Source organism: Pteropus vampyrus, unplaced genomic scaffold (assembly GCF_000151845.1).
Source record: "Pteropus vampyrus isolate Shadow unplaced genomic scaffold, Pvam_2.0 Scaffold288, whole genome shotgun sequence".
Classification (NCBI taxonomy): Eukaryota; Metazoa; Chordata; class Mammalia; order Chiroptera; family Pteropodidae; genus Pteropus; species Pteropus vampyrus.
The window spans coordinates 2,178,839-2,194,819 of record NW_011889069.1 but is presented as its reverse complement, the minus strand read 5'-3'; the positions used below and the strand labels follow the sequence as shown (position 1 = coordinate 2,194,819).

The 15,981-nt window shown below is 40.3% G+C and overlaps 1 protein-coding gene across 4 annotated transcripts in view; it reads right to left on the bottom strand.

Moving 5' to 3' along the window:
* The window catches only part of NTM (neurotrimin), a 393,348-nt gene that overhangs the window by 107,157 nt on the left and 270,210 nt on the right, over positions 1 to 15,981 (bottom strand). For all 4 annotated transcript variants that reach the window (XM_023521051.1, XM_023521052.1, XM_011376219.2 and 1 more), the window contains exon 3: positions 9,719 to 9,844. In XM_023521051.1, the coding sequence (XP_023376819.1) occupies positions 9,719 to 9,844 (126 nt within the window). The remainder of the gene's footprint in view (positions 1 to 9,718; positions 9,845 to 15,981) is intronic.

Sequence of the window (15,981 nt, the reverse complement as noted above, 5' to 3'; positions counted from 1 at the left end):
TGCAAAGAATTGGAGAAGGAACACAAGGCATCCTGGACTGCAGATCAGTTAAACAGGAGGAGTCTTCAATCTACTATAGACGAACAATAAAGTCCAAAGTCATTCCTTTTAACTCTCTGTTAGAAAAGGGATGAGGAGTTTGTGTTTTGGGATGAGAGGAGAGGATGAGCAGAAAGGAATCAGCCTCTGTTGGATAGAAGTAAGCTAACATGATCTTCCTAGGGAAGGAAGGGCTGCATCTTTCTAATCCCCAAGGCCAAGGCAATGAACAGGCTGACTGCAATAGTATTTGGAGAACCTGTGCAGCCAGCCAAGGAGGGAGCTGGAGCCCTGATCTTAGGAAAACTGAGTTGGTATTCTGCTCATTCCATTCCAACTGCCCTGGCTCCAGTAGGAAAATTATTTTATACTACTATGAAGATCAAGTATGCCAAATACAAGGACATGTAGAGAAACCGGATGGCGTCAGATAATGAAAAGCAAACCCTGATATCCAGCAATTTCTTTCCATATTTAAAGCTGTTAGAATGTAAAACAACCTAATAATAACAATCAAAGCGGAGAACATGCTACTGCGAGTGAATAATAGTATTTAACATGAGGAAAAAATAAATCAAATCAGACAGCAACTGTATCACTGCTGTGAGCCAGGGTCATTGGGGAGGTGGAGAGGAAAGAAAGCATCAAACTCAAAAAGACAAACTCAGTGGAAGGAAGAGAACTCACCTGAGAACCAGGAGAAATTTTTTTTAAATGCGGGTTTCCAGGTCCCACTGTAGATATGGGGTACAAAGGGGTGATATCGATGCTGCTGGTCCAAGGACCCCATCCACTGAGAAAAGTACTATATAGCACAACAGTTGGGCACATGTGTACTGTAGACACTGCCTGGGGAGGTACTTCAGCACTGCCAACTGCAGCTATGTGATTGGGAAAGCAGGCTAATCACAGGACCTGACTCACACCGTGGTTGTGAAAAATATATATTACTGTGTGTAAATGTTCAGAAGAGTGTCTAGCACGTTTTAAATCATCCATACACTATTAGTTGTTGCTATTTGTAAATGATAAAGAGTCTGGTTGTAATTTAGACTCTAGGAAAAAAAACAAAACAAAACAGTCATCACTGGTCAAGACAAGATTCAGAATGCAAAAGTAGATACAAAGTCAGAAACACATACTGAAGTCCTAGTGACAAAGGCATTTTAAATGGAAACTTCTCCAAGATCTCACAGCAGTTATGTTAGATGCCAGACATGGAACTCCCAAAGCCTTCAGCTGTTCTACAGTGGTGCTATGGGGAAAGGTCACTGTGATGTTGTGGGTCTTGGGGCCCTGCTGAGACCCTTCCCGTATTCCCATAGAGTTGCCTGTCATGGGTACTCCTCAGAGATGGGGTCTCCTGGACTGGAGGGGCTGCCATTTTAATGAGCCTTTGTATCTTACTGAGCCAGGGCTGGTTAGCATCTGTGGGGAAGTGATACAATCTCCTTGCTTTTTTGTTTCCTTTTTTGTTCCATCAAAACAGTTCTGCATGGTAACGGTCGCCAAGTACTGGTATAAACAGCCTAAGACTCAGGGGAGTGTGGGGGAGGATGCTTGTTAGCTATGTCTGAATTCAGCAGACTTCTGATTCTACAACATTTTTCAAGGGTTTTAAAATAATTGGGTAAAACCGCAAACAGTGTCTGTGGTATGCACTCCTGCCCTTGGTTTCTAGACTGAGGCTTGATTTCATATGTTCTAAATTCAAGCACATTGAACTCATTAATTTCCTCACTAGTCTTTTTTATGATTTTTCTCTTCTTTGAAGTAGGAAGTTGCACAGTTGTAATATTGCTTTAACCAGATCATAAATATTGAACTTACAAAAACCCTTATTGACATTGGCAAATTTTACTCTAAGTGTATCTATCTAGCTGTAATTTTATAGTTACAGGGAATTACGGAGTTAAAAAGTGATCTATAAATGTCTTTCCTGCTTCCTTCTCTCCTACCTTGGTCTGCACATCTGTGTTTAAAACATTTGCTTAACTAGTTTCTGGATCACTTTGCCCCATACTCGAGGTTGTGCCAGTGGTTTATCTTTTTAATAAATTGCTTTCTCTCTATAGGTTGGGCCCTCATACCTTATGCTGTGCTGCTACTCCGGACAGATCTGCCACTTTCCATTATGATGTAATTATTTTTTTCTCCCACCATCAATGACCACTGTAATATCTTTTACAATAGCAATTACTTGGCCTTCCTGGAACAGCTACTTGGGGTACCCTGAGAATTTTAATCAAGTACCTCCGTTAATTAGAAAATGGTGAAGGTTAGGAAGGTGCTGATTAAGCACCTTTGAATATCTATCCATTCTGGCAACTGACTGAGCTCGGGCTTTTGTAAGAATTCAATATTTTCAGACAAAATAACTAAAAATTTCCTCCCCTTTTGTTCTTGTGCCATGGGTGGGAGTGAAGAGGAAGATGCTGGCCAAGGCTATGGAAGCTAACTTTGCTGGGCACCTACTATGTGTCAGGGGTCTGGATGCTTTGCATTGAACGGTATCCATTTAGAAAGGCATTATTATTTCTATTTTGCAGATGAAGAGTCTAAGACTTGGTCTTTGGGTTACACCAGAGGATGGGGTGAGGGGAGAGCTTTTTCTTAAGAATTCCTTTGATGATTTGGGAAACAAATGATCCACATTCAGGAATGTTGCAAAGAGAAGAGGCTCCCGTATTTTACTCTTTACTCATTAAAATTAGTTTTGTTTTAAATTATGCACCAGAAAGACTTAATTTTAAAAATAAAAGAAAAAATACCATATCTACAGATTGGATACGTCTTTATTCAACAATCGCTAACAGGATCTGCAAATGTTTGGTGCTGTAGCAGGCACTGGAATAAAACGAAACAACATAAAGACTATTCCTGCCCTCCCCTATCCTTAGGACTACTGGGGGACCTCAAGAGCCTGTGGGTAACTTGAAGAATTGCTGTTGTTAGAAATGTATGCAAAGTGCTGTGGGATCTCAAAAAAGGGGTGACTCACTCTGCCTGAAGAAGGTCATCAGAGGCTTTCAAACTAGTAGCATTTGAGCATGGTCTTAAAACACGAGTAGAAATTTTATCCAAAAGGTGTATATAGGACAATACTCTAGGGAGAATAAATGGTTAAGTACAAGGTGAGGACGATAAGTATGTGGTGAATGTCAAGTTGTTAGTGTGACTGCAGTGTGTGGGGCAATCTGAACCCTAGACTAATATCTTAAAACTCTGCAAGCCACACCAAGAAACAAGAACCAAATTAATAAAGAAGTGCATTTTCAGAGAGGTTTATCATTACCCTAGCATGTCCCAGCTGGTGAGTAGTGGAGGGGAATTCAAATCTAGTTGGACCTGCATCAAAGTCGATCTCTTTCAGATAGATTGCTGCCTTCGATTAGGCAGCCTCCACCTATGGAAATGGAGCCATTGAAGGTAGCCAAACTCTCAAAGAATGGCCAGATCTGCCCAGTCCTGAGCCTGTTGCAGGAGAATAAACGAGCTGGAAAATCCACACCTGCCCTCAGGAAGCAGATAGAATGGATACACTAGCTGTTTCTTGTGCACACTTGTGGGATAAAATGACAGGAAAAAGCTTCTTCTCTTAATTGCTTCTCTTAGATTCTAATACTCTGGCAGAAGACAGGCAGACAACTGGCAGCTCAACAGGTACCCTGGGCAGGAAGACTGCCCTGAAAAGTAGCAAAAACAGACTGCGAGGCACCCTTTCTCCCTCAGTTCCCTGTATCTTGAAACTTAGGCTACTTTTTTCATAGCATGGCGGCCATGACTGGAGAGTTAATTTAGTCATTGAGTTCTGCCTTGGCTTACTGCAGAAAAGATTTATAGCCTGTATCGATTAATTGCAGGGCAACCCAATCAAAATGAGATTCCAAGAGTTGTTCAGAGTTGGCATAGATAGAGATCTTTTATAAATATCTTTTTTCTTCTTCTTCTTATTTTTTGGTCCTTTCCTGCTGTGTGGTTACCATCCATGGGTAAGGTGATGCTGTTAGTTACACATTGTGCTCCTTCCCTCTCTTTACTGCTCCTTTTGCTGGAGAAATTTTTTCTCATCTGCTATCCTAATGATCCCTGTGCCACACGGGGCCCCTGATGCTGGTGCTGACAGGCTGCTCATTAGTGCCAGGGTGCTGCAGTCAGCCGATGGCATGCCAGAGCTCCACTCCTGACACTTTTTCACAGAGCTGTCACCGGAGTCATGGTGCCTGCCAGCTCCGGTTGAACTCAAGCTGTGATACCTCCAGTGCCAATTAGTGTTTCAGTGTCCTGCTTGGCTGGGGAGGAAGACTTGTCAGTGCTGACAAATGGGAAAATAGGGAGAGGCAGGGGAGGGCTCAGGACATTGGCAAAAAGAGCTCCCATCCAAGGATCACTTTGTCTTCACCAACTTGGTGCCTCTCAAAACTCTGAGAAACAAGCACTGGGACGATCAACTGCCCACTGGGCCTCTTCAAGCACAGTAGGATAACTGAGGTATGAAAGGAAGAGATTTGGCAGTTGAAGAAGTTTGCTTGGTCATGCAGGAATGGGTGTGGATGACATGTAGAAGTGCCCACTCCACATTGTGGAAAGAGAAAGCTTCCATAACAAGGGCTTGGTTTGGACTCCATGAACATATGTTCCAACTGCAATTCTGCCCCCAGGGTCTTCGTATGGCCTTGGGGAAAACCGATCAATCAAACTTTATCCCACTTCAATTCACATGCTGTAGGAAGTGGAATTTTTTAAATAACAATTATCTTTTTTATACTGATTTATTTCTTTGTATGTTCATTTTGTTAACCCATGAGGCACAGAGAGTTTTCATATAGCAACAATCAGGATTGTTTTACAAAACTCTTCATAGCCACTGAAGGTTTAGGCACAGGTAGGGTTGGGAACAGTAAGACACCAAAAGGACCAAATGCCCCAGAAAGACCAGATGAAGAACATGTCAGAGAAAGACGCATATGAGTAGCATGACTGCAGCAAGGCAGTGAGGAAAGTGGAAGTGAGTGCATAGAAGACCCACCTTCAAAGTCACTTGTGAGTCTCCTCAACTTCTGCAAAAAAGAATCTGAAAAGGAGTCTCTCCCTCAAGGAGAAGTCAAGCCCTGCCACAGCAGGTTCCCTACTAGGGGAGCTCAGGGAGGGCTTGAAGATCCTGTGATGACCAGAGAAAATGTTCTGGAGACTTGCCACCCAGCAGAGTTTAAGCAGAAAACACACCAGGTCTCAACTGCAACATCAAAGTAGAGTAGAATTCCTCATAAATCAGGATGAAGCCTTTGAACTGGGAGAATAGGTATGCTCCTTTGGGGCACTGGCACATATAAGTGCTTGTTCCCTGAATGAACACGTATTTCTTGAATGCTTTCTAGGTGCTGAGCATTGTTCTAGGAGGTGAAAGATCAAAGATGAATGAGATGCAGGCCTTTGTCTCAAAGAACTCATGAGTTAGAGATTAGGACAACTCTTTGAATGACTCACTGGAGCTTACTGAACCCCAATCAATATCTGGGTACAAGGTGTTCTTTCAGTAGCCTCAGTGAGGTTTTTATTTTCAGTGTTTTATTTGATGGAAGACAGATGGAGTAGGTGCACCCAAGAGGGGAGTTCCATTAGGTGATCCTTGAATCTTTATATATAGTGGAACCCGCACATCAGTGATTAGATTCATGCCTTCGCCTGAGTTTTATGTTGGGCTCCCAAGAATGTGATAACATAGGAATCTCAGCCTTCTCTCTAAAGATCTTACAATCCAATGGAAACGGAAAACATAAAAATTGGGTTTTGAGAATACTTTTCTATGAAGAATGAAGTTGTATAACGCTTCCTTTTGGATACATATAAAGAGATAACATTTCTGTTTACTTAGGAAAAATCCAGAGAAATCAAGGACAGAAAAGGTATTCTTTTGGAGACAGAAAGTCTGGAGCTTAAGGGCTGTGCTAAAATTATTTCTTATATGCCTAGAAGAAAACAAAGTACAAGGCACAGAGTCATGAAAGGAGAATATGTCTAAAGAAGACTGATGGTACTTTGGCACCTGGAGTAGTATGCTAGCACTTACACAGAAGTTGGTGAAGGGCCAATAAAGCATTCATGCAGATCAATGTGGCATTTAGCTGTGAGACAGTGAGATGGGGGCACTTCCTATTGAAAATACCAAAGCCCATGCAGGTGCAGGCAACACTGGTGCATTCCAAGACAGGTGTGCAGATAAGGGCAGGTATCTTTAGAAAGCTAGTGCACTTTCTCCTTGAACTCTTGGGAATAGTACATTCATGTAGGGAACTAAAAAGACACACTACCAGTAATAATAGGTAGAAAATTACTTCTCACAATCAGTGGCAATTCAGAGAGGTAGCTTGGGAGGCCTTACCTCTCTCTCCATCTTGGATATAGACAACTGACATTTTCTCCATCTGATATAAAGTGCTAGGCAGACAACTCGAAGTCAAGGTCCCTCTATCCACTGCCTACCAGTCAGTCAGTCCTAGCTTTTGTATATTGAAATGCATAAGCCACTACTAATAAAATGGTGGTTAACATTTCTGCATTTCTTTTCTACATAAAAGGTGGTGAAACACACATTCTAAAGTTTATTGCTCGTAGCAGTATATGAGTTACTGTGGAGGAAACTAGGATTATTCAGAAATGTACAGACCAAGTAGATCAGCCTAGAGGGAGAAAATTCAATGAAGCCATCAGGGCTGCCAAAAGTGCTTAACCTCGATCAGCTAGCTATTCAGAGGTATAATGGGTGTGTGCTTAAGAATGATCTTGATTGAGACATGATCTACCCACACAGGACTAGACAAAGAATGACAGCAGCTCTCTCCCTTTGGAGCCTTTACTACATTGCGGCATATCTTGTTCTTCAAGGAATCACAAACCTGTCCTAACCTGTTTAAAATAAGCATCCTTTGGAAATATTTAGTGGGGAAAGATGAAGGTCTGACTGCTAAGGGTCTCTAGCTTCAGTTCAGATTTGGCAGCAGTCCAATGACATTTCTGATCTCCAAGTAATCAATCACTGGGAAAATGGCACCCTGGTGAGTCCCAAGGTGATTAGTTACTGCTTGGCATGTCTCATCAGTTTGAATTCTGGATAGCTAATCTGGACCAGGGATCTGGAAAAACCATTCATCTAAATTACTCCAATCCACAGGTAGATTCTGATTATCCCGCTCCTCTCCCCTTGATCCATCTTCTGTTTCCATAGCAGTTAAAACCCCAGGAAAATGAAAGCATCTGGCCCAGGCTCAGGTAAAGTCCCTTGGGTAAATAAGTCTGCTCGATGGCCACAAAATGGGGAAGAGAACTGAAAGGCACAGCAGTGTGAACTTCAGTAAGATGGATGGAAGAAGGCCCCAATGCCGGAGTGGTGACAAAAGTAATTGTGATGAGAAGAGAAAGAGGAAAAACAAAAAAAGATAATGTGGAAAGAAATGAAATTAGAATGGAAACATTTAGAAGGCTGTGACAGAAAGGGAAAGCAAAGAATAAAAGGAAAAAGAATGAAAGGGCAAGACAAAAGAGGAAGATATGCAGAGAAGGAAAAGAAAAAAAAAAAAACACCCAGAAAATGACAAAGAGCTGAGGGGCTAGAGAAGGAAATGAGGAAAAACATCAAACACGAGACAGGGGGAGACCTGTGAGAGGGAGGGCACAGTGCTTCTTGACATAAGGCAAAGCAGGTCTACCTGAGATGATAAATGTCCTGCAGATTCTAAAGGCATAGACCACCCTGGCATCCAATAGCTCTGGGGACTCAACATTAATCAGTGATGAACGGCGTGCACCATTGTCTTAGAAAGTTAAACATCTGCCCATGTGGATGGCCCCTCCTTCAGATGAACCCCAGAGCTACATCCCATCATTAATGATCTCACACACAGCCAAAGCCTCCTCCCAGATTTTAGGCCAGTCCACACTTAAGGTCATTTCAAATCAAGACACTGTCAGAGACAAGAGTGGCTCTCTGATCCCTTTGCTCACAGTGGTAGCATCAGAGATGGTGGCATGATACAGCTCCCAGGAATTCAGACTAAACACACAGAAAATCTCATGCTTTCTCTGAGGACCTTTATCAGGAAAGATTGTCAATGTCTAAAAGAGGGAATTTGGAATTTGGGGCCATTCAAAGCCTGAAACTAATTTTTTGAAATGTCCAAGTGTAATGGACACTGTGATACATTGCCACCTTAAGGGATAGAAGATGTCTGCTCCAGAGGGTGAACATGCTGCTGGTGGACAGCCCTTGGCTGCAACTTTATGAGGATTGTCTCAGATGAAGAGAGATGCCTCAAAGTCATAGCCTTTCTGGGGACAGCCCAATTTCAGTGACCAACTTCCATGTTGGTATAAAAGGCCAGCCCCTTCATTTCAATAGAAAATATTTCTGAAAAGTCACTCTAGCTTCTTAACTCCCATTAAGGTTAGCTAAGATATTCCCCTGGCCTGCATTGCAACTCAACTTCTCCAACTGCCCAATCCTTCTTCCTTCCCTTCCATAGGGGTTGATTCCCAGAGCATCTTTAATAAACTTCTTGCATGCCAAAGGGTTGGCTTTTAGGAGATCTAATCTGTAACATCAAGCAAACAGGTCCCACTACGATTCCTTTAAAATCCTTAAACCTTTACTACTCAGCTGTACACATACTTTAATACATACATGCATATTTATATACACACATCTACATTATACATGCATACACACACACACACATTAACCAGAAATAAGCAATGAAATTAAGGATCTTTATTCATGTCTCTAGTCAAATGTCACCTTTTTAAAGGCCTTCCCCTACCAAAACTCTTGCTCCTCTGTCAGTGTATACTGGCCTATTTTCTCATTCTTATCACCACCTTATATTGTATATTCATTTCTTTTTTCATGAGAATTTTGACCTTATGACAGCAGGAACTTGTATGTTTTGGTTTATTTCTATATCTCCAGGGCTTAGAAGTGTGCCTAGACTATTGCAAGCACTCAATAGATACTGAAGAACAAATAAAAAAAATTAATGTACCTTGAATAAAAGCTAGCTTAATGATAAATAGCACCTACCTTAAATTCTAAAGGTTTAATATTCAATCCATGAAAGCATAAAATAACACTTAGTCTGGTCTATACAACATTTAGATATTTAGACAAAGTAAATGTTGCAATTTAGTTATCTAGGATTAATCAGAGTAAAACAATAATAAAACTATAAAACAACTAATGGGCTAGAGACCAGATATTTGGCATTGTTAAAGAAACACAGATTCGGAAAGTTTCCTTTCAGGAATATGTCCATTCGAAGCTCTCATTCATCACTGTGTCTTTGTATTTTGTATCTCTTAAAACAACCAGCTGAACATCACCAGAAAAGCTAATTGTCCCAACATCAAATACGGCCAGTGAAGTTCTCCCAGACTATCTTACCACCATTTCACCTACAAACAACTGGCTTTTTGTTCCCAGAGTTGGAGAGATCCTCTAGGATGACTGCTAAAATCTTAGAGGAGATGCTTGTCTTTCAGAGAATACTAAAGTTCTCTCTGCAGAATCCTGAGTACATTGTTATCAAACTACCAAAAATGTAGAACCCTTTGAACAAAGTCACCAGTGCCATAACCAGCAATTCTCCCAGTTCCTCTCATGACACAATATACCAAACTGCTCTCTTACCTTTGGGGGAGATGTGTCTCCAGGTAACCGTAGGCTCTGGTCTACCCGTTGCTATGCAGGTGAGGCTGATATTGTTCCCTTCATTAATGGAGATATCTGAAGAAATCTCTACAATTTTGGGAGATACTGTGGAGACAAAACAGGTAGAAGGAAAATAAAAATCCTAGTGAAACATTTCTTTGTTGTTTTAAAATGGTAGTTGGCAGAATAGCCCAGGGGCTGAAATTTATGGGCTATAGGATGAGAAATTAGAGGAATTATCTTAAACATAAAAGAAATATCTTATCTTGAATTTAGCTTCTATTTCATACTATTAAACACGAACTCAGGGAGTTCAAATGGGGTTGGATTTGACTGTAATACTGCAATCACTATTCTCCTAGCCTCTACCCTCTTCCTGTGCGCATTCTCACCCCCACCCCCTCCGACACATGCCCACAAGTCATTCTACACACTGCATTCCGTTGTCTTCATGCAATGTGATTCTGATTATATCACATCTCTGCCTAAACACCTGCAATTGTTCCCTGTTGCCTACCTGATAGTAACCACACACTTTGTCCTGGCATAGCAGGTTGTTCAGAATCAAGCATCAACCTGTGTTTGCACTGATACACCCAGTGTTTCCACCTCAGCTTATCCCCTTGTTATCCCCAACACATTATGTCCTTCCTGGGCATCAAGCACTTTGGATCTATATTGTTCCTTATGTCCTTTCTAGAACAGTCTCAGTCACCCTTTAAGGTCTAAACCAAATGCCACTTTGTTACAGCTTTTCCTACCGCTACTCCTCTCTGCCTTCCTGCATAACTCTAATTGCCACTGTTTCTCAACTGTGTTCCCAGAAGACATCACAAAGTCCAGATGGTGAGTCATAAGGAATATTAGTTAGCTAGAACATGCTTGGTCCCTCTCTCTGTCCCCTAAATCAAACCCCCCAAGGAGGGAAGTGGTTCATTTTAATTGGTAAATTAAGAGACAGGACTCCACATTTGTCCAGTCTTTTGTTTTGGAGCCAAGCTTTCCTCAGGAAGTTCTGTTGAGCTCCTCTTCATGCTCATGTCAGAGGGGCATTGTCCCACAAGCACAGGTATATCCTGCATCACAGCCAGCAGTTGCTTGTGTGCACCTATCTCATTTTGGGGTTCAGAATTAGAAGCTAATTGTTGGGGCACATCCAAGTCTAATTCTCCAGTATCATCTTTAAAACTTATGGATGGGATATTCGGTTCATATAGGATTATTCGTTTGTCTTATCTACTAATTGGTTTATAAAGTACACATGCCATTTATTAGGTCTCCCAAACTCCAATTCTTGGCATTTATTGCACTACATTATGGTTATTTGCTTAACATCTCTCACTCACTAGATCATGAGCTTTTTGATGTCCTGGGCCATGACTTATATTTATTTCTATAGTAAAATCTCAACAAATGTTTAAAAGATGGAATTATAATGGTTGTTCAAGGGAGCCACCTTCTCAATACGCTATATGTTTGTAACAATCTCAGAATTGAATCACTGACACATCAGTTCTACTGACACTGGTTTTGACTCATTAATTCTTTGTAAATTGAGTTGCCCCTCCATTCAGTTCTTTTAGGTTTCTTCATGTTAGTTTCTTTCCTTGATTTGAACCAGAACTCCTCGGAGCTGCCATGTTGTGCAGTTCCAGGGCATATCACCCACCCAGTACGTGATGCCATCTGGCCTGCAGGAGATCCTAGGGAAGCTGAACACCAACCTCATTCCCTGTTCCAAAGCAACTGTCACATGGAAATCAGGTTGGTTGGGAGTTTCACTGCTCATTTCTTCTATTAATCAATCACTCCTAATTGTATTAGATTTCCTCCTTCACACACACATAAAAATGTATCATGCAGATATCTTCCCCTAGCCTTTGTTCCTTTCCCTCCTTCTCCTTAAAATTGTCTTCTACTCCTTTCTCACACTCCACACAACTGAGAACACTCATTAATAAGCATGCATGCACTTTGTTTCCTTATCCTCATTCCCTTGATGCTGATTTTGATCACTTAGACTCTCTTCTCCAACTATTGGGATTGTTCAAGGCCTGGTTGTGTTACCACCCATTCCATAAGGTCCTCCAGGTCATCTCCAAAAGGATATGACCTTTCCTTTCTGACTCATCTGAATACATTATTGAACAAGAGTCTTATTCATTAAAAAAAAAAAAAATCCTGCTGTCCTAAATAGGATGTCTTCCATAAAGCAAGCACCGATGTATCATTTTTAGATTTAAATGCACATCAAGCTTCGCACAGAGAGGTAATGTGTGTGTCTGTGTGTGTGTGCATGTGCACACATTGGCCACTTATCTGCACTCTCACGGGTATTTAGTAGTAAAAAACAATGGAGAATCAATGTGAGGGTTGAGGAGTGACTGTTGGCTCTACAATCTAGGAATTCTAAGACAAAACATTGCAATTTATGGCTACATAATTTTAAACTCTAGATTGAATCTTCCAGAACAGAAAGATAATTGATAAGTTAATGACTGAATACCTGATTTGCTGACTGAAGAATCCACATTTTTAAACTCTCTTAGTTCTAAAATCACTTAAACTTGATGTATTTTATTCACAGATTTTTAACTGGACCATTTAATTCTTGAACCATCACTTTTCCCAAACCCATACATTTTCCTGGCCCCAGCTCCTGCCACCCTTGGCACCCACACAGCCTTGCTTGCTTTCTGGAGGACAGGCTGCCTGCAGAATGACTGTGCTGGCCTTGCAGGCATTGCTTCAACTGTATAGGTAAGTAATTTATTGATCTGTAAAGCACTTTGAGATGCTCTGCAAGGGATTATGTCACGCCAACGCCATGCAATAAAATAAAAAATGATGGACTTTGTGAACACAGGGTGATTTAAGGTTTGTAGTTGGAAGTGTGCTTAAAGTACATTTTAAGTGGAAATCAGGTCGGGTAATGAATTACTCTTGCTTTGGAAGGGCTTACTGGGAGTTCATATTCCTGGCTTCTTACACGATAGCTAATCTGCTAATCATACACTAGAGAACAATGGACAGTCCCCAAGCAGAATAGAAGATGGTCTGGGCCAAACTTGTCAGTACAGTAAGTATATTAAATGATACAATCACACTTCATGCTTGGAAGAATCATCTAGAATTGTCTTCTTTCAGTTACATTTGGAAAGTACCCAACTCATGAAGTCAAGTTGGTTGTCCATTCAATCTTGCCTAAGAGTATAACTCAAAGGTAGAAAATCGTCCCTGAGTAAGTTTGAAAGGCAAACCATTCATAGCATAGAGCTGAGGTGGTTTGACCAGAGGTGCAATCCCAACTATGAGAATTAAAGTGGCATAGTGCCTAAGATGCTGAGGAATTAGAAGTATCATTTTCTGGTTGGCAATCTTTAGCATATTGTTGGTATTTAAAATTAAATTGCATTTATAAAGATACACAGTGGTTTTAGCTAATTTACATTCATAAAGAGGTTATCGGCAACTTAGAATGGGTTACTTATATTTTTATATTTTTCCATGTATACATTCTACATCTTACTTCTTTTCATCATGCAGGCTGTTAGAAACATACTGGGATTGCTTTGTTTATTTTTGTTCATTCCATCACTCACTCCTTCATTCATCTACTCCTTCATTCATTCACCAATATTCACTGATCACTTCCATATAGCAGCACTGTGCTTAGCACTAAGAACATGACATTAAAATGGACACAGTGCTTGTCTCCAAGGGGTTCACAGTCTAGCGACCTAAAAACAGGTACAGAAGCATATCCCTTTAATGTATTGTGACACAGAAGGGTAAATAAATTGTTAAGGTAATACAAAGGTAATACAAAGAAGAAATATCTAAGCCTAGAGATGAATGCCATGGAAGGCTTCTTCAGTATGTGACATCTAAGCTAAGCACTAGATGAAAAGTAAAAGTTAATTCTGGGGAGAAGAGGAGGAAGGAAAAGCTAGGAAAAGGAGACATTTAAAAAAACAAAACAAAACACAGGCATAATAATTAATAGAAGAATAGTTGCTAATGGAGGCTGGGCCAAAAGTCATTTAGCAAACATTTAGTGAACACCTATAATATATACAGCTGCGTGTTAGGTATATCAATGGCATGTAGAAATATATAATTTTTTGGTTCTCCATGGACTTATGATTTGTTTGGAGAAACAGTACATATAAGTATCCCAGAAAGCTGAATAACAAAGCAAAATTTGTCACAGAATTGTATGTGATTAAATGAAGGGTACAACAATCAAATTCTGTTAGTAAGAGGGAGGATCATAGGGAGTAAGAGTGTTAGGATGGCTTCACCTCAAATAGAGATTTTATTTTGGATATCAACAAATGAGAAACAGTCACAAAGGCAAAAATGTGAAGCTGCTTCAAGTGGGGCAGAATTACACAGAAAGGAAGATAAAAATCCATGATGTGTATCAAGATATGAAGTCAATACTACAGGAGACAACAGAGAGTGGTGATTGAGATCCTGGCTCTACTATCCTGGTTCAAACTGGGTAACCTTGGCCAAGTTATTTCACTTCTCTGTGCCTTACTTCATCTATGCAATAGAGCTGACAATTAATTGCACGTAGCTCAGAGGGTTCTTTTGAGAATTTAAAGAGTGCATTAATAAAATGCATTCAGAGAAGCTCCTAGAAATGTGAAGGGCTCAATTAAATGGGCTTTCATTGTGTGTGCTTGACAAACACGTGGATATAGTTTCAACATAGGTGGACAGTCAATGAATTTTAACTAACTCAATGAAGAACGGGATACATGATCAATTAGGTAAACTAAAGCCAGATTATGGAACAGCCTGAATGGCTAGTTCGTGGATTTTAACTCTATTCTACAGGTAATGGCAAGAATTTGAATTTTTTTTAAAGGAAATTTCACGTATTTTTAAATGTACTTTAAGTAAAATGGTCTGATAACAATGTGTCAGACTGAGTAGAAAAGACAGAAATTGGAGTCAGAGAAAATCAATCTATATGAGTGATATTATAAGGAGGGAAAGAAAAGGATGGATTTGAGAGCAATCCCAAGGAAATTGTGCTAGAACTTGATGATTGCCTGAATGTAGGAACTAGGAATACAGAGTCAAGTATGAACACCATTGTGTTCAAGGGCAGCTGGATGACTGAGCTAGCAGATCTCTGAATATTATAAGAATTATTCTTGGGAGAACATTCATTTAATTACTTTGATCTGTCTTGGACATGCTGATGGTGAGATAAAAGGGGCATGCAGACAGGCAGAACTATTCTGTTAGCAATTACAGTTGTATAATCAAAGGTCTAAGGTGAAGTTAGATCTGCTAAGAGTTCATGGTTCCTTAAAAAAAAGGCCATCAGCTTGTTTCACATGCATGTGATGGTCTAAACCTAGCAAACACATATATATGAAAATAGGGAGACCAAGAATTGGGTAAGTTATGTTTGGGGAGAAAGGAAGAAGCCTGATCAGCCACACTGTGGATACAGTTCCACATTTAATACATTATGTTAAGGTTTAATCTGGCTCTTATTGAATTTTAATTCAAATATGTAAATAATTAAATAACATAATTATTAAAACAGTATTCTGTTTTAATAATTATTATTAAAACAGTAGGGAACTTCCTACTCTTAGTTTAGCTTCCACTGCCCAGGTGTTAAGTTTTAATAATTATGTCATTAATAAATAGCAATTTGCTGTTTTTAGCACACAGTAGATATCCTATTAAATCCAAATTAAGATGCTTTATTAAGCACTGCATGGTCCTGTGGGGCTGAGAATGCACATAAACTGTTTGGACCAGGTTACTCTGCACAGCGCATGCAGATCTATGCATCCCAGATGGCTTCCTTTGCTGCCAGCAGCACTTCTCCTGCTTCCTCTCTGTAGTGAACATCTGAGATGTCTATGGCAACTCAGTACAGTTTCTACAGCAAGGGCTACATCACTGCTATGGCCTTGGGACCTTCATCTTTACAGAATTACAAGGACTGATCTGAAGTACCCTTAACTTTCCTGATTTTCAGACCCTACACAGAGCCTATATCAATAGCCTGGTGCATGAATGTTCAATCTGGATTAAAAACTCTTAAAGACACAACTAAGCAGATGTTCCTTTGTGGACTAATCCATCTTTTCACACTGGCCACTGTGAACCAAGGCAAAGTCTAATGCAGAGTTAGTTGTTAAGATATGGATTCAGGCTAATGCAAATTATGCTTGATCCAGGACCTCCCTTCTTTCATCCAGACT